Raw genomic sequence first — 19,990 nt, forward strand, 5'->3', positions numbered from 1 at the left:
GTTGTAAGCTAATACTATTACATTCTAGTAATATTCAATCATTTACCTTTATTTTGCAACAAATTGGAAGTCTCTAGCACAATATTTTGATTTATGGTAAATTTATGAAATAAACTTTTGTATGTCTGCGCGGTACCTCTTCCGAAAAAATCAGAAATTTTTTTGTCCGATTGTCGTAATGTTTGCACCGTTTTATATTAGCCGTTACGTAAAGTTTTATATATGAAAATGTGCACAATTTCATGTAGAGTACAACTAAAAACAACCCATGGTTTTAGATTTCATAAGTTTTGAAATATTTTTATTTAAATAACGATAAATAGAAACAAAAAATCTACCTTCGGTCAACTTTAACTCGACCGAAATGGTCGAAAACTGCAATTATAAGCTACAACACTTACAGTCTAGTAATATTCAATTAATTACCTTCATTTTACAACAAACAGGAAGTCTCTAGCACAATATTTTGATTTATGGTGAATTTTTGAAAACTAACTTTTTTTTTTACGTCCGCCCGTTATGAATTCATGCATCATATTGTGGTAATATTTTTTCTTGTGTTGCCTTGGTCATCTTACAATTTGTTATATACCAAAATCATCGCAATTTAGTGTACAATACAATGAAAAATAATTAACTCATTAGCTTTAACCGTTTTGCTCACAGCGCGATTTGTATACAATTATATATGACATTTTTTTTCGCGCTGTCATATATTCCAATATTTATATATGATGATATTTTTTTTCATTTCTGATGGTTGCATACTAAACTTCAGGCAATGACAAAAAAAGGAGCCAAAATGAACTCTTTAATCTTGAAAATTAAGCTTGCTGTGATTTTTTGAAAAAAACTTTTTCTCCGCTTAGGCGCTCACTCGCGACCGCTGCCGGCATACAGGAGACACTTTCGGAAATACCGGCTCGGCGTTTTAAAGGTTAATATGCAAATGTCAAACCCTCTATTCGGTAGCATATGCTTCACTCCTAGGCAAGGAGGAGTTGAGAGTAGTTCAAACCCTGGTGTGTTGGTTTGCTATTAGTCAAAGTTTCTCTTTGGTTCCCTATACAATGGTTCTCCCATATATCATTATACATCACTCAGGGTCTGAGTGGTTAGATATCAATTTATCTAGCTTCTCAGTGGGCTTCAGTCCCTCTTCAGAAGTCATTTCTTCTGGAAGCTGAACTGGTGGGTAGGCCCCCATCCGGTCTAGGATGTCTTGTACCTCGCTCCAAGTATGAGTCTATCCTATTGTAAGACCGAAGGTTTGTTTGCGTATGAACAAATGACAAGTTTTCTAAGACAATTTGTATTTTTCATAGCTACAAACCTGAGGTCTTAACATTATACTGCCCGCCTCTAGCCGCCCCTCTGTGTTGAGACATCTTGAGTTGGGAATGACTGATGCGTGATTGTAGGTGAATGGTCTTCGACCATCCTTCACCCGATCTACGCATGCATTGCCAGATACCACAAGATTTCTTGCTTTCGTCTATTTTTTAACCAGATCCAGCTAGGTGCTAGAAATTATCGTATTGTTAAGACCTCAGGTTTGTAGCTATGAAAAATACAAATTGTCTGAGAAAATTTGTTATTTTAGGAATGTAAGCTGCATATTTTACTTTCTTCAGGTAAAGAATTTGGGTTGATTCAAGGAAAACTGTTTACCATCCAGTTTTGTTTCATAGATATTGAATTTAACATGCTCCTAAGTAATCAGAGAAATATGCGAACAACAGGATGGTTGCACACGACAAATACTATACCTTACAATTTTAAGATGTGTTCAGTATTAAACATCGTAGTAAAACCTTAGAAAACTCGCTTGAGACAAAGTTATGGGCTGAATGACTTTGTGGTTTAAAATGAATTTATATATATTTACAAAGGGTTTGCTCCCTTTTATCATGTGGTTTAAACTGAATATATATTTACAAAGGCTTTGCTCCCTTTTATCATGTGTTTTAAAATGAATATATATTTACAAAAGGTTTGCTCCCTTTTATCATGTGGTTTAAAATGAATATATATTTATAAAGGCTTTACTCCCTTTATCAACAGTGTTATGAGCTTTCCATGTAACATTTTTTGTTTATTATTTTATTTTGTCTTCAATTATACATTGTAAGAAGCATGTATTTCCTTGGTTTCAAATGTTATCTTGCACTTTCTATAGCTTGGTTGAAGCAATGATTATTAGTATTCTAGGCAAAAATTATTATTTGAGCTTTGCATGTCATCAAATGTTAATATTTTTTATTTATTTATATTTATGTACTGAACTTGACCTTCAGTAATGAAAATTGTACTGAACTTGACCTTCAGTAATGAAAATTGTACTGAACTTGACCTTCAGTAATGAAAATATTGGAAGTAAGTCATATAAAAAACAATTACTACCTTCATTTTGTGGACATAGATGACCCTTAATTTTCCATGAGCCTGTATGTATGAAATGTTTGGTAAAATAAAAAAACTAATTTTTTTTTTACAATGCAGTAAAACTATTCGTTTATTATGGCTACAGCAATGAAATATTGGTTAGGACTGTCCCTTTCTGTAGTTGATTGTATCATGCTGTAGGCTAGAATTTAGTGGGAACTATCAACTTTTGGGAATGATCTGCAGAAGCCAATGCTAACAACTGTAAATTATAATATTATTGCAGTAAGTGTAGTTGATACAAATTTTTGTAAAATTAAGCTCGCCTACTTGCTTACTCTCTCGTGTTTTCAAATATTTTGTAAGCAGTGCATACAAAGAACATACCTGCTATTTTGTCATGCTGCCATTGTGTTAAGTTACTTCAAAGAAAAATGTGAGCACTGAAATTTTACTTTTCACTTTCCAGCAATCGTAGTTATGGCATTGATAAGTTACAAATGTATAATGAAAGGCAAATCTTAAAATTTCTCATGTTGGTTTCATACCCCTTTTATTAAATTTTACTTTTACATGATCCTTTTCTCTCTTGATTTGGACTTTGCTGTCCATTGTGTTTGTGAAGTTATTTTTAAGTTTCTCAGTACGTATATATGTACATAATAAGGAGAATTCTTAGCTCACTTTGGAGTGGCAGTTTTGTGGTTGGATGAAAAATTAGAAGAATCTAAAGGTTCACGGAGAATAGTTTCTTGGGTTCCTTTGCCTTCACTGGCAATGTAATGGTCGTAACACAGAAATGAAAAATTTTTATTGTACAGCTTATGTAAGGAAATATATGTCTTCAATTTGATACTGAAATATTGATTGGACATTCTAGGTTTATTGTGCTCTCAGAGTCAGAAGAGGACACAACCTTAATTAGGGACTTGTTGGTGAAAGATCAGGGATCAAATTTTGTTGCCAAAAATAGTAATGTGAGAAAAGTTTATTCTTAGCAAGGTGCAGGAGCAAAGAAAATAACCGAGGTAGTGAAGAAAATCTAAGATTAAAGTAGAAATAGAGAAGTGCAATCATAGTGCAGAGAGGAGAAAACAACTTTTGTTTAAAAGATGGAAGAACTGGCCAGACGAAGGTCTTGTAGCCAACCTGAGGAACGTTGTAGCCAACATCGGTGAGAAAACCAATACTAATGGCATTCTTGTAGGACTTCTGCCTAGAACCATTGTAAGCCACTACTCCCTCAGCAAGGCAATTAGAATCAATAACAGACTGGAGCAAATATTCCAAGAAAAAGGTTACATGTTAAACTTTTGCAACAGATTTGTATGGAATAAAAAACTATATTAGAGATGAAACTCACGTGAATTTTGGGAGGAGTAAAATTACTAGGAAGCTTTCTTGATGAAAACCTCCTGAAACACCTCAGCGACCTGAACATTTAAAGGAAGAAGTTGGAAAGCTCCCAGAATTTCATTAGTAATAGCCCTGCAAGAAACAGTGAAAATAAGGAAAATGAATAAAGCCATATATTTCAAAACTCTTAGAAAATATCACGTGTATTTTCAAAGCTTTCGTTCACTTATCACTGATGCATTTGACAAAAAAATCATCATCAAACCTCAATTTAAATGTTAAATATAAAATTAAAAGATAAGCACATTTTTTTTATTCTATTATGATAGTCAAAATGTTTCCTGCTGAAGATGAGCTCATTCTCCTTGTCAAGAATGCATTATACACTTTTTCTGTGAAATATTTAAAAAATATATTAGTATGATATCAATTATCGACAAATAAATATAATAAGTCAGTAATTAGTGTGTAAACTTTTGAATTTAATAAAGCTAAGCACATTGTTGCAGATTTGAGCATCTCATACTTAGGATGGGAAGGGAACTGAGCAAAAAATGTTGGCCTCCCCTACTAAGGTTGAGGGGTGGGTCATTTTGATGCAGTCATATCGATTGAGAACAGCTATTTGCTAAGGCTGTCTGGTCAGTTAAAAAAAAAACTAATTAAAGTTCAGGTGTTCCTGCAGAGTTTTGTACAGGCAATCCTGTGGAGGTTTACCTGAACATTAATGACAGCCATAAGACACCACGGAAAGCCTGCTTATTAGTAGTCATTAAAAACTAAAACTTGATCAGAGTCTTAGTTGGAGGACCAACAGTGTTCATTATAGCACTTGGAAAAACATGAATATTAGACCCAAGAAGGTACTAAAAATGTTTATGGCCTCATTTATAACAGTAGAAGGTTCAAAATTCAACCACTTCCTTTGTTGAGCATTGAAATTGGCCACATACACAAAAGAGGCCATAGCAAAGCTGAAGATGGTTCATATCTGTAATAGAGATGAGTTATTCCTGTAACAAACCTGGCCAGTTGTAAACACATAGGTTCAGGACTTTGGTCAAAATCTCTTAACAGTTTAAGAATTAAGAATGTATGAAAATGATTATACTATGTACTTAAAACAAACAAGAATAAAGTTTTTCCTTTGTTAGGTTGTGTATAACACTAGGAGCTCTCCCAAGATATATATTTGCACTGCACAAGTATTATTGTCTAGCCAGATTTCTTTTGCTACATGGTAGGCATTAGCAGAGACTTTCCCTATGTCAATAATTTTCATATCAGCTTCCAGCTTGTACAATATCAGGGAAGTCTCTTAAATTAGGAAATTTCAGTCCTCAGGTTAGTTGGTGGTGTTACCAAGTTTCGCAAAATTTACACTGCAAGTAGCTCTGTCTTGAGATAAGGCTAAAGGTCTGGGTGTCAGATCGCTGCATTTTGAACTTCCCTTTTCCAATTAGAGGATTAGGTTCCTTGCTAATTCAAGTCCCAAAAGATTTAAATTCTCAAATTTGATCCTGTATTCAAGTCTGCTATTCTAGGTGTTTCTTCAACAGCTCATTCCTCCCACCTAAATTGCAATAAATGCCAATGTGTAGGCAGTTCCTGGTTATCGGTGATCCGGTTCTTTGGAACTTGTCTAGTGCTGAAAATCGGGATTTTTGGTGCTGATATTCGGGTTTTGGCATTGACATGTACCTAACAGAGACAACATTAACTGGTTATTGGTGCCAATAAGCCCCGAAAATCGCAGATTTTTGGTTGTTAGCGATTTTTTTTTTATTGTCAAGCTGTCAGAACGGAACCCCACGCCAATAACCAGGGACATGTTGATATGACAGGATTGTCGTAAAACTTATTCTTTAAGATTAAACAAACTTGTCTGAACAAACACAATTAATATAAGTACCACCTCCCAACCCTACCAATTGATTACGTCTATTACCTAGACTACCAAAGAAAAAAAAATTTTCTCTTCTTGGAACCCAGTCCATTGAGATGTATGAGCATTTGTAGGCATCCAGCCAGTAGATAATCTTTTTATTTGGGAAGTGGGTGGCAAATATTTGTTAAGAGTATGAATGTGGGCAGTTATGTTTTGTTTCTCATAAAGTAGAATTCTTTAGAAAGAAGTGTCATTGGATTGCAGTTTTGCGTTTCTCTTACAATGAAAAATGTGTGATAAAAAAGGCTATTTTGAATTTGGTTTTCAGTGAAGCCAGAACTTGTAGTTGAAGTAGCGTTGTACAAAGCGTGGGTGGGAGATGTCCTGATCTTCAAGGAAGCTTATTACAAAACAATTATGCATGTAGCTGCCAAAAAATCTTCAATAAGCTGAAGGACACTTTTCTATTGCCAAATCATCATTGAATTTTTGGTTCATCACTGTTTTGCTTCCAAATTAAAAATTCCCATAGCCTTTTGGAATCCATCATCGTTCAATGTGAACTCTTACCAGGTTTGTCGTCTTGAGTTTGTAAGTCTGATATACATGATTAGCAGTTTAATGCAGTGGTTTGTTTACATTTTGTTTACAGGCCACCAACAGCCCCAATGGATCCAGACATGATAAATCAACCAGTGAAGAGGTCAGTGTTATTTCTTTTGTTCTGTTTGTTTGTTTATTTCATTTTTTTTTTTTTTTGTAAAAGAAAGTAAACACTTCACATGGCATAATTAAAAAGCTTCTGCTGCTAATCGTGTTGCTTGCAACTTAAATGTGGTGACAATACCCACTGAGGGTAAACTCGTATTATAATGGTCACGTGCTTTAGATTTAAACAAATAAAGTGTGTCCTTCATTTAGGAGATACTATTTAGGACGGCTGCAAAGAAAGCTTCTCTGAACTGGTACAAGTAAAATTTTTAAAAAGTTGAAAAAAAAAAAAAAAAGAGTATAGGTGGGAAGTTTATTTTTTTAACAGACATGCTGTTTTCTTGAACATTTCTTTTTCTTTCTTTTTTTATCATTATGTTTAGATTTGGTACATGATTTTTTCACCAGTTTAGATAAATCGTACAATAACACTGGAGATGTACAAAAGGGGCAAGTTTAAATAATTTTTATTTTACATGTGAAAAACTTGTTTAATGTTCTTGATTTATTGATGGTTGAAATGTGAATGGTCAGGGTACAGGGAAAATTGTGCAGCTGTATTGTGCTCAACTTTAGCTTTAACATTAGATTTATGTTTAAAAACAATGCTGTATGTTCAGACATGTATTCATTAAAATTCTTTAAATTGTGTTAGAAGCTGGAAAAGGCAGACATCTTAAAAAATTCAAGAATAAAGTGCATTTGAAGTTAAAAACTTAAAAATGGCAGATGAGTGGTAATTAGTAAATATGGCAGATGAGTGGTAATTAGTAAAAATGGGAGATAAGTGGTAATTAGTTTCTAAGTTGAAAACATAACATCATCATCATTGGCAGTCTGACAATATTTCACTGCAGCTGAATTTTGTTTCTAATTTAAAGATAATTCTTCAAATTGGTTTCTTGAAATGTCTACTAAGTATACATTATTTACTTGATTTTTTTTCTATTCTTGTAATAGCATTTCCATATTTCTAAAGATTGCAATTTATTAAGAAACTATAACTTAATATTTCTTTATTTTTAAAGAATTGCAATTTACTAAACAATTATAAGATATATCCAGAGCAAAGCATTAAAGTTAACTGTGCGAGTTGAGAATTTCTACTTGGTGTTTTAGTTTAACTTCGTAGTAGTAATAATCAAACTTTTTAAGCAAGATGTTTTTTCCTGCTATTTTGCCTAATTATTTTATTTTGAAATGCTCTAGAATCACCGTTATTGAAAAGTTTTCTTTGAAATCACTTCTTTTGCTGTCTCAAATCACTTCTGTTTTGCTTTTTTCACTCATGTAGTTCTTTAGATGCTTTTCAGATGATAGCAACCCCTCTTTAATTTTTATTCTGGTAATCTCCAAAAAAAAGCTGTACTGATAAATAATCTGAACTGCAGAAAGTCTTCTATTGTATTTTAAAGTTCAAGAAAAACAGTTGTTAATAAAGAACTACTAAATTTTCATATACCGTATATTTCCATATATAAGAAGACCTTTTAAAATCCTAAAATTCCCCCCTAAAAATTGGGGGTTGTCTTATACTACAATTCTAAAAATCAAACCTTGAATTCTAAGATGTGTATCAGTAGGCTAGCCTCGGCCTCCGTGCTATAGCCTAACCACCAACATACGTGAAGGGAAATAAGGCCATTTTTACCTTATATTTTATTGGCATATCTACATAACAAATAGCCTATTTGAAGAATAATTCTAAATCAATGAAAAAACATATGTATGCAATCCCAGCTGAGAAAAATGTAAACATAGTCAGCAACCTTTATCTTTGGTAACCTTTTAGAAATTTCAATAGTAGTGTAATTACGGAAGTAACACATTTAGAATAATATATATTCATTTTTCATTAAAAGTTCCCCATATATGTCACAAGATTGATCACATGTGCCACCATCATAGGAATTCCAGTCTGGTTCTGATGAGTCGACTTCGGCTTCATTGTCGATATCATACAAATCATCTTCATTACTATCCATGGCATTTTTAAAATGATTTGATGACATTTTTTATTTTCACATTCCCCCATGCTTTTTTTCAACAAAACACAGTGAACATAAAGTGGTGCAGCACACAAAGCTGTTTGTAACTGTTTAGAACGATTCAGTCAAATGAATGATATAATTGTATACGATAATTATCGTTCATTATTGTATTGTTATTAGCGGTTGTTTGAGAATGGTGATGAAACTTATGTATGAAAAACATGATATAGAATCGGCTTTGTTTAACCCAGCTTTGATAATTTACAGAAGAAATGTATCGGAATTAAGTTCCATTCGACACTAAGACTGATGATATCGGCAAAATGCAATCAGCTGATTATTTTAAGACTGTAAACAAAACCAGAATGCAAATGGCACATTATTGCTCTGTAGATACATTGTAATACAATAATGCATGCAATTTGATTACAGTAAAACAAATTTTATTAAAATTATCATTATTCCCATAAGTGGCTATCAGTGTAACAACCTAACCTAGGCAATAATATCTCTCTCTCTCTCTCTCTCTCTCTCTCTCTCTCTCTCTCTCTCTCTCTCTCTCTCTCTCTCTCTCTCCTCCTCCTCCTCCATCCTCCACTAAAAAATTTCACTTTTTAGAATTCTGGATAAAGCAATTATTGTAAACGTGTATTGACATAAACAACACAATTGAGGAACGGCTAATCGCTGACGTCATTTACTGTAACTATCGAACTTTTATTAAGGGCTCCGTTAAAGTTGTCAAGTTGTTAAACCCTGCCGATTCTCGGTGGTGGCTTCCATAAGTAAAAATAAAGTACATATTTGTTCATCCCTCATTCATTGGAGATCTCAAGAAAGAATGCTTGTAAATTAAAGTTGCAGGTGATTTCTAAGAAAGTGAATGTAAAAATTACTAGCCTGTTTAGTTCTACAATAAAAGATAGAACTTGCTGCTGTTATTTACTTCTACAAATTTATTAGCAAAGATTTAGTCTATCATTAAGCTGTATAGCCATTGATGAGGCTGAACTGCAATAAAATCAGATTTTTATTAGCATATCTCACTACACAGTGTAGTCAGGTCTTGCTCTGTCCTTACACCCCCTCCCTCTGCTGTATTGCTTTCTGCCTTTTGATTTTCATCTTTCTTTTAATGTATAACAGTTCAATTGCTTTTAACTACATTGTATGCTGTAGGGTGGAAATAGGAGTCATGGTGTAGTTGAAATTATTTATTAAACTTATTTATGTTATTTAAAAATGAAGCACACTCGCTTTTTCTTGTACAGTGAAGTCCCATCTAACAATTGTCAAGCTATCTGAACCTTTCAAGTAATCAGACTTACATTTGATGGAATTTGAAATATTCTTTTAACATAAAGTTTCACTTAGCATTGTAGCCACTGCAGTTGTCTGTGCATGTATAGAAGCCATCATTAAAAGAATAAAATTTATGAAGTAGTGGTTAGACAGAGCATTGTAGTTCAATGAAGCATTTTTCTCTAATAAGTAATTATGTATGTATGTTTCTTTTAATGAAGCTTTCAAATTAGCATTGTAGCCTGCATAAATTACATAGTGTTAGATAGTATAAGCTTAGTGTAATTCATGATAAGAGGACTTTATTTTTTTAACCATTTATTTAGAAAAGAGCTTTATATTTTAAACAATACTGAAAAGTGGAAAAAGTGTGATGGTTTTATAATGCTAAAACAAGTTTTTCAACAACCCATTATTATAATTGGACCTGTCCAATGTAGAACTACCTCTGTTACACCAGCCTACTTTACCTAAATTACCTCCCCACTACTCTTGACAGTAGTACCCTTCTTCTCACTGCCCACATCACTCCATAATCCTTTATGCTTGTAAGGTCTGAACAGAATGAATTCTGTGTTGGTAGAAGAGCATTGAAACTTTTCAAGATTGGTGAGTTATATAATATTGCTTTTTAATTACAAGAGATTAATTTTATGCTTGCCTGAATAGTAATTTAGGATGGAGGACAAACAGATGTTGAGGCAGAACTGTGTAAAGACCCTAAGACAGGTGAGCTTGAAAGGTTGTAGAAGATTGGGGTATCAAAAGTGTTCTTGTATTGTAAGACAGGGGTTTTCTTGGCAGAAGAGACTAGCACCCATTTGGTGTGATACCATTTATACTGGCCATAGTGACTTCTTCAAAGTGCTAGAAGAGAGATGGGTAAAGAGGAAGAGTAGAATGGACTATTCCCTGATGTCTGAAACGTTTGTTTCGTCCCAAAGACACTATGGGCCTCAAAAATAAAATGTGTGTGCTTTTGTAAGTTGTTACATCTCCAAGGTGGAACATAAAGGAGGTAGACTCACATTTCTGTGCCCTACCAGGATAATGCAAGTCATTTTCATTTTGTGTTTGAAAACTATATAAGTTGATATGGCCCATCCTTGGGGATTCTAATCCTAGTTGGGTAAAATTATTTGAGACATTTGAATAAGCCTTCAAGATGACTTTTTAATATGGGATACTGTCATGCGATTTGAATGGATGTCTTCTATCATTAGTATTCAAAAATCTTCTCGAAAGCTATGGACAATTTTCCCTTGTTTGCGACAAGTAGAGTATCAGAGCATGCAACTGGCATAGAGGTGGGTCATCCTCGGTAGATGAGGGCAACACTTACAGAAAAGGTAAAGGTTGTCGTTTCATTATGCCATGTACCATATATGCTCGTGTGATGCAGTCTCGCGTATCGTGTGACCCCAAATTTTTACCCTTAAAAAAATGATTTTATCATGTATCTCGTGTATTGTGCAAGTTCATTTTTTGAGACCAAATTACGATAGACTAACCTCTTTTCTGCCATCTCTTTATCTGTCCCATCTTCTAGCGACATAAGTTAAGAAAAGTAAAAGAGAATGCTATCAGTATCATGAACAACCGAACGAGAAACAGCTGTTTTGCTATGAACAACCGAATCAGGTAACAAGTGGTTTGCTTGCATTTCAACCATCTTACAATAGTAAAAAATGACCATATTTAAGTTACAAATGACGTTAAGTAGAATTACTACAGACAGCCCCCAGTTATTGGCGGACTCTGTTAATGGCGATCCGGTTTTATGGTGCTAGACGAGCACCGTGAAATCGCTGACTTATGGCACCATAATGAGCCAAGTTTCTGTTATCGGTGAAATTAGGTGCCGATAATAGAGTTATGGCACCATACCATACCTAACAGAGGCTGAGAAAACAATGTTCATCTGCTAACAACTATTATTGTGCATTGCCAACATGGACGAAACACTCATAAACTTCGGTACTATCAAACTCGACCATAGATAAAATTTGAGTAAACTTGGTTCAATTAAAACTGTTCGACATGAAAGATAACATTTTACTGTTTTAACTCCGATCAAAGGTAAATACGTAAAGCTCGTAGTATTTTGATGAAATCAAGTGAAAATAGTGAACGGAATCTGTAATGTAAAATAACCTTGTCCCATATGTAAACAGTACAGGCAGCCCTCGGGTAGCGTCAGGGGTTCTATTCCTGGCCGCGGACGCTAAGTGATTTCCGACGCTAAGCGATTTTGAAGCCTACGGCCGCCGCACACCTTTTTTCTAAATTCTAGACCAGTTAACAGTGCCGTGGACCAGTCAGACGGTGCCGTAATCCCGCAATAAGTAAAATTATATTACTGTGAAAAAAAAAAAAACCTAGCTTTAATCCTTTGGGTGTCTAGAATATGTAAAGATATAATAAGGTTTTATGCAATGTACAAGGTAGCTGTAATGTTCAAGTTGATACTTCGTCTTATGATAATCCGATTTTATGAGAGATCAAATTACAATAGCCTAACTTTATCCCATCTTCTAGTTACATAAGTTAAAAAACAGCAAAAGAGAATGATGAAAGTGTGTTTTTAACGTTATAATACTCATTGCGTAAACACGTACATCCATGAACAACCGAACGAGAAAAACTTTTTTTTTTTTTTTTTTTTTCTAAGTACAACCAAATTGGATAACATCCGTTTGGCTTGTTTTTCAATCATTGTACTATAGTATACTATTACCGTAGTTTTTACAAATGACATTATGTAGATTAGAACTGATATATCTTAACTTTATTTGCTATAGATCAAAGATCAATATATTTCAAAGATCAATCGGGAAACATACTGTTAAATTTAAACCTAGTTATAACTGAAGCTGAGAAAACTGTTCAAGCTGCTAGTGACTATTATCGTGCATCGGCAACCTATTATTGTGCATTGGAAACATGGATAAAACTCAAGTAAACGTATGCCATCAAACACAACCGTAGATAACATTGAGATAAATTCATTTTAATCAAAACTGCACTGCTTGAAGGAACACATTTTACGGTTGGTTTCATGCCGATATAAGATAAATAAAGTAAAGCTCGTATTACGATGATATAAAGGAAAATTGCGAACGGAATCACATAATTTTTTTTACGCAATAAACATGCCGCCAACGTAATCTGTAACGGAGAAAAATTAGTTCACAATCACAGTGAAACCTATTCAATTCATATTTCCATCTAAAAACACGTTGTATTATAAGGAAAAATGACCTTGTCTCATACAAGTCAAGTATCTAGATATTTGTTTATGCTAACTAGAAGCAAGAAAATTCGCTCAGAATTGCGGTAAATATGGCGAGCAAACTCATATTCGCCATCAGCTGATTTCAAACAAAACATTGGCCGCTCCTTGGAGCAGCAGAATACTGGCTTAGATTTGCCGTAGTATATAATATGAGAATACATACAATATTATTGGATACAGTGAAGTAATGTATAACTTTTTAAAGGATAAATGGAAATGCATAATTAATATAATAACACCATGCGTTTTTCGGAACAGTGGTGGACAAGAACGAACATGAAAAAACATCCTCTGACACCGTGGAGGGTAGTTATAAAAGCTGCCTTAATTTGTATCATATTTATGTACAAAAATAAAAATACCCTATACAAGATATATTTTCATACACATTTTAAACTTAAAAGCATTAACATTTATAAAATCGACACATCGATCGCTAAAGATGCATATATTTTCGGAAGAGCAGCAGACGGCGGCTCACAAGAAAAAACATGAAAAAACATCCTCTTTGATAACGTGAAGGGCAGTTTCAAAAGCTGCCTTTATATCATATTTCTGTGCAGAAATAAAAATACCCTATACGTAATACATTTTCATACACATTATAAACATAAAAGCATGAACATTTTTAAATCAGCACATCCATAGCTAAATTTGCGCTTATATAACTCGATATTTTCGGCATAGAACAGCGTCAGAGGCATATATTTTACCCTAATGCTTATGTAAAAACTCTCCATAAAATTTGTTAATATCATTTGCATAACGTTTATGGTCTGAACGGCATTTCTACCAATGTATGAACTTGTTAGACAACGGCGCCAGCGACACTGTTAACCAAAAATTGTGCCGTTAAAAATACCTTATTTTTTTAATGAATATTTTTTACGAACCAATTCGCCGCTAAGTGATTGCGCCGTTAACCACGGGCCACCTGTATCTAGAGATTCATTTACCTTAACCAGAAGCAAGAAAATTGCCCTGATTTGAGTTCAATATGTCAAAATAAACTTACTTCGTATTCCCTCTCATCTGATCTCCAAACTGAAACATTGATTGCTATGGTTGTATATTATAATACAATATTAATATGAAAATACTACATACAATATTATTCGATATAGTTGAAGTGAAGTATAACTTTTTAAAGATCTATAGAAAAGATGCATTTTCATTGTTTGTATTTTATAATACAATAGTACATGTACCAATTTTATATCCTGTTTGAGGTAACCCCCGTAAAATTAGCTTCAAAATTAGGTCTTCAAAAGTCGCATGATATGCGAGTGTGTAGGGTATGTTGTGATTTTGCAAAAAAGCCAAGCTCTGTCACTGGCCAACTTTCCTAGCCTGATCATGGGTACTTGGGGTACTAAGAAGACTGTCATCATAATCAGTTCCAAAGTAGGGCTCTTTTTATGAAGTTTGTAGGGGTTCCAGATTAAGCTTTCCAGGAGCTAAGATCCAGCTTGGGTGCTCACTGAAATCATGAGAAGCAATACAGCTGAAGTGAATGTATTGCAGATGCACTTCAACTCTTACACCTTTCCTAGTACCTGCTGAATCACTCCTAAGAGAGGTAAGTTATACAGCTTTACAGCATCTCATTGATGTATAATTATATCCGTGGCTCTTGGAGTTGGGTCAAACTATGGAGAGCAGTACTAGGGCAGCTTCTGCTTCCTGAAGGATCCACACAGAGCTACTGATGGAGTCACCCAAAAGTACCAAATCTCCCTACAAATCTATAGATGAGGAGTCATGTAGACAGGAGAATCTGGTTTCTTCAGCTTAGGGTTTTGCAATGACATTCTTTATCTCTAGAGTGAAGCACAGGATGATAGAGATTCTGTGATGTCTACAAAACCTAATGAAGTTAACCAATTGTGCATCAGTGAGGTTGACAGACCCCAAAGTGAAGGAGGCAAGAACCTGCTTAGTAACAAGTTCTATCTTTGCCATTGTTTCCGGGGCTGGATGTTGTAGTCCTATTTTTGGTATAACCATAAAAATTTTTGTTCTGGCTTGGAGAAAAGCAAGATTGCCTGAGAGTCAATTGTAGCCTGAAGTAGTGCTCTTGCCTTTCATTCTGGAGAGAACATTATTTAGAACTGTCAAGACTGACCTATATTAGATGTAACCCATGGCTGTATGATGTATGATTCCTCTCCCATCACTGTTTGGGTCTTGGAGGTGTTGAATTTAGCCTCTTTGTTTGGAGATTGAGAAGGCTTAGCCTAGCTAAGCAGTTACAGTGGACTTTCTCTCCCAGTTCTCAGTCCAGAAGAGTATGGAATTGCATAACTGAGAAGGCTTTGAGGTCTCCTAGTTATTGTGTAGGCGTAAGTTGCTTTGTCCATCCTTAGAGAAAGATGGTGAATTGCTCAAAGTAGTATTCGATATTGTAGTTGAAGCGCTCTGATGTAATCCTGGGAGAATCTGTTGGGAGGGAGTTAGGGAAAGATCTTGCACCTCTTTTGGTATTGTCTGAATATTTGAAACAGTGAAATCTGGATTGGATTATTTTCCTCCCTTGGGAAGAATAAATTCCATCCCCCAGTCTAGTCTTGAATCTGCTGTTTCATACCTTCTAGCTGATGAAGGAGGAGAGCAGTGCACCCTTCAAGATACACCCTGGAGGACATGAGATATCAACCATTGCAGAAAGTAGTATTATAGGAAGCAACTAGCAAAGGCTGTCATCTGGAAGTGTCTAATAGGGCTTTGCACCACCAGTGGAGTGGTGGATTTTCTTGCAGTAGAAGCAGTTACAGCGACAACCCTGGGAGTGAGTGCTTACTGTTAGACATCACTTCTTAAGGAACCCATGGGTACATCCAGGGAGTTATTATCATCTGGTTGTGGAAGAGAGCAGCCAAAGTTGGGATTGGACTGCCAAAACATCCTGCCACTGTATGTTATAAAAATGCAGAGTTCATTGCTCAAGTAACAGCTGGAGTTCTTGCAAGAGGAAATGGCTTAGCAGCACACCCAAGGAATAAAATTGACATCAGTTGCAGGATGTGGAAGCAATCAGCAGCATGACAGCAGGATAGGGGGCAAAAATTTGGCAGAACATGACAAAATGCTGTATACTCCATAATAAGCAAGGTTGGTAAGGCTGAGACTAGGTAACAGTTATGCACCAAGGCATCTGATGATGCTTCTGTGTTGCCTTGTGAGCATGACATTTATGTGACCTTTTCTGCAAAGAGCAAAATGACTAATCTATGTCTTACTTTGCACATACTTGACAAGTTTGCAGAGATGAACTGCACTTGTTTTTTATACAGAGGATAAAGGTGGTAATCTTTAGCCAGTGATCATATGGAGGTAAGCCCATGACATACATGTTGAAGCATACTCAAAACTTTGTCATACAAACTTGAAAACAATCAAGAGCTTCACGTAAGGAACACAGGCTCGTGGCTACAATATCACACTTATTCTTTTTATGATATTGCATATTTAAACCAAAATTAATATTTGAAAATTATAAAAACATGGAAAGCAAATGTAGTGCACACCCACATTATCCAAGATTAACCTTCAAACTAAAATTTGGGTGAGAAAGAAAAATTGGGAAAGACCAAACACTAATAAAAAAAAAGGTGCATAGAGATCAACAAGTGAGCCTTATAAAGCTTAACCTGTGGGTAGTCATTCCAGTCCTGGAAAAGGAGATGGATGAACATTAGTCCATTTGCATGGTTCCCTTTCTGCTCTCACACAATAGATTTAGGAATTATGAGGATACAGATACATAAAGGGAAAATCAAATTTTAAAAGCATTCAGGTTAAGACAAAGGAAGGCATGACATTGACTGGAAATGCAGTACTGTTCAGAAGTCATGTTACTTAGTTGCACAGTGGAGTAAGGATAGATGTTGAGTGTGGGGGAGTGTACCTCCTTGAGATGTGGATATTCACATTTACCTAATGCAGGTTGAGGTAACTGGGATATTTTTAAGGAATAATGCATCTTGTAGAAACTGGCTGGCTTGCATTAAACAATACATAATCTCAAATATGTGCGCTGTACAGTAAAACAAACATGTATCTTTGGTAAAAAATTGTATCCTTGGGCATGTATAAATTTTCATAGCCAGCAAATTTAAATTGGCACTTGGCAAGTGCACCAAAGGAAACCATTATTATCACCAGTTGTATGTTACCTCCTTGCAATTTAAAAGAGGAATTATGTCTGACTAGGTCTACAAGAACATTCTATAGTTACAACCACTGATAATGGTGAATGCCAGGCATTGCTGAATTCTGTTTGAGAGAGAAAATTAGTATATGTTCTCTGATAATATTCTGCACTGTTAAATCTTATGTTAACAGTTTCTTGTGTCATCCTAGGAAAGCATTCTTGAACAAAAGAAAATGTAGTTAGTAGTGCCTCACTTTATAAATAGCAAGAACAGTTTACATTGATAATATTTTTAAAAGTAGCTTAGGCTAAACTATGGTTTTTTTATCATGAGTTGCTGTTTTGAACTCCATTTGTATATAGACATTATGCTTTTTAGTTATGTATATAGTACTTTTCTTCCTTTGGTATTAAGTTAATTGAACAGTCAATAATGAATATTAGTTTAACTTGTGTGCTTGAGCTACCTATACCAATTGTTCTTAATTACTACAGTGAATACTTTTTATGGAATTTCATATAGGACTTCAGCAATCTTCCTTAGATTTTGTGTAATTCTGGTCATTAGTCATCCAAAAGTGAAAATATTTGGGAAAAGATAAATAAATTAAGTTGAATGTTTATATTTAGGGAAAAGTAAAGTGCAGTCAATTTTATTTCTGTCCATTGGCTAATGCTTCACCCCGTAAGTCCCAGGGCACCTGGATAAGAGTCTTAGCTTATTATTAGAATATTATTTTTCTCTGTAGATATCAGGAGCCTTCGAGCATTTTAATCTTATACATAAAATTGCTGAGAGATTAACAACAGTAGTTAATGAAGATTGAGACAGTTGTGAGAAGATGTCCTGATTTAGATATTTTAGCCCAGTGGTGTAGTTCAACTACCTAATGATGATAATCTTGATTAGACAACCTCTATCAGCTCTATTTTTGCATCAAGCACTACTAGTTTGTGTTACCCTGCAACTTATTCTTTGGAGGTCTGGACATACATATGTGCCATATTTTACTCTTACTATTCAGTTTAAAAAGTTATAAAAAAAACTCTGACCAATAAGATTGCCTAGTTTGTCAAGATTCACAATTTCGTTCTCTTGAGTGTAGTCTTTATATAATTCCTGACAGGATTGTTAATATTCGTAAGGTTGAAAAGGGCCTTTGATAAAACTTTCAAGCATGATACACCATTGCTGTCCATTTTTCTGAAACTATTGTGGTTAATGTATCTATGGGTTTTTCATTTATTTCATATTCATTTCCCCTATCTTCTTCAAAACAACATTATATTTCATGACCATTAGGGTAATTCCAAGTGGATTTTTGCACAATATGAAAAATAAAATTTTTTATCATTACCTGCCCTGCTTGTCTTCCTCCAGTTTTCACCCATTAAGAACAAATGTAACAGATCATCCCTATTAGAGTTCAGAACTGTGACATTTTTGCCATGTTGAACTGCTTTTATTATAATAAAGTGGACCATTTTCCTTAAGGGGATAACTGAAATAGGATTAATGTATAATGATAAAAGCTAAACTGCAATGTTTTATGTTAAACAGAATATGTTTTGTATTTAGTGTTGAAAACTACTGTGATATATCGTACGTAATTATATTATTTGTTAATATAAATGCAGTAGTGGGGTTTGAAATAGATATTATTTGCATAAATTTCCCCAGATTATTATATCTAGATAGATTCTCTGTTGCAAGCATATGATAGTAATTGATTTTGTGCAGGCTAAGGCTCGCAAAACCATTTGATCAGGCATCGTGAGATTTTATAAGATTAAAGTAGAGGACTTTCTGCATTTACCAGATATTTCCAATGGCGCTTATTCAGAAATAATTATGTATTGCCGCAGAAAGAAATGGTACCTGATGTTATCCTGATTAGTATTCCATGGTCATTTATTCAGTGTTCAACCTGTCATGCAAACTAATAACTAGTGTCCTAAAAGGAAGTGACGAGATAGTGGACTGTGATGCTGATATTAGATGAGTGAATGCCAGTGTTAAGGTTTAATAATAGATATGACCTTTATTTCAGGATCTAGTATTTTAAGTTTTTTTAAATGAAATTTTCTGGAGTTTAACTTTTGAGATCTAACTGCAGTTTATGGATTAACCAATTTAATTGTAGATATTGAGAGTGACAATGCCTTTTATTATGTTTTTTGCAAATTTTAGTTTAAATATTTTTAAGTACTGTAATAAGATAATTGTAACCAATAGATGTAGTGTAGCATGTCCGAAGAGTTTGATCTCAGTAGGGTATTATCACCATGGATATGATCTTAATTTGATAAATATATTATATTTTAAAAACAATAAGTTGCCTTGGCCACAAACAACATTCAATAGTTTTCCAATTAATCTTGTTTGTTTTTCTTAGTGCTGGTCTTCCTCTGTTATTCATTAAATAAAAGGAAGCAGGTGGTGTTCTTGAGGTTTAAAAATATCTAGAAAGATGATGTCTTCTGAAATGAAGCAAATACATACCCTGTTGAAGCTATGAATTAATAAAAGTCCTTGAAGCTAGTATCTATCAATACCTCAATACATAGTATTTTGGTTCAAAACAGTTCATGGTATTTTTTTGGAACAAACCCTTAATGGTGATGTCCCACTATAACTTCATGAGATGATTTGATTCCCCAAATTTCATAACAGCTTCCCAGTTAATTCTTTTGAAGTTTTTAGAAAACTGGCCTATTGTTTTAGCTGCAGGAAACATTTTACATTATTGTTCTTAATTGAAACTAAATTATATGCTGTACACAGTACACTTATTACCATTTTGTCTTTATGTATCTGCAATTTTGGTACTGAGCAGCAAATAAACAAGAACTACCCAGTTAATAGCTCTAATGTGGTATTAAAACATATAATAATCTAATTTTTAAAG

General features: G+C 34.3%; 1 protein-coding gene across 1 annotated transcript in view; it reads left to right on the forward strand.

The window, feature by feature from the left end:
- The window catches only part of LOC135210362 (serine/threonine-protein kinase mig-15-like), a 297,907-nt gene that overhangs the window by 225,855 nt on the left and 52,062 nt on the right, over positions 1-19,990 (forward strand). The window contains 1 exon segment of the mRNA XM_064243259.1: positions 6,282-6,332. Within this exon segment, the coding sequence (XP_064099329.1) occupies positions 6,282-6,332 (51 nt within the window).

Source organism: Macrobrachium nipponense, chromosome 39 (genome assembly GCF_015104395.2).
Source record: "Macrobrachium nipponense isolate FS-2020 chromosome 39, ASM1510439v2, whole genome shotgun sequence".
NCBI classification, from domain to species: Eukaryota; Metazoa; Arthropoda; class Malacostraca; order Decapoda; family Palaemonidae; genus Macrobrachium; species Macrobrachium nipponense.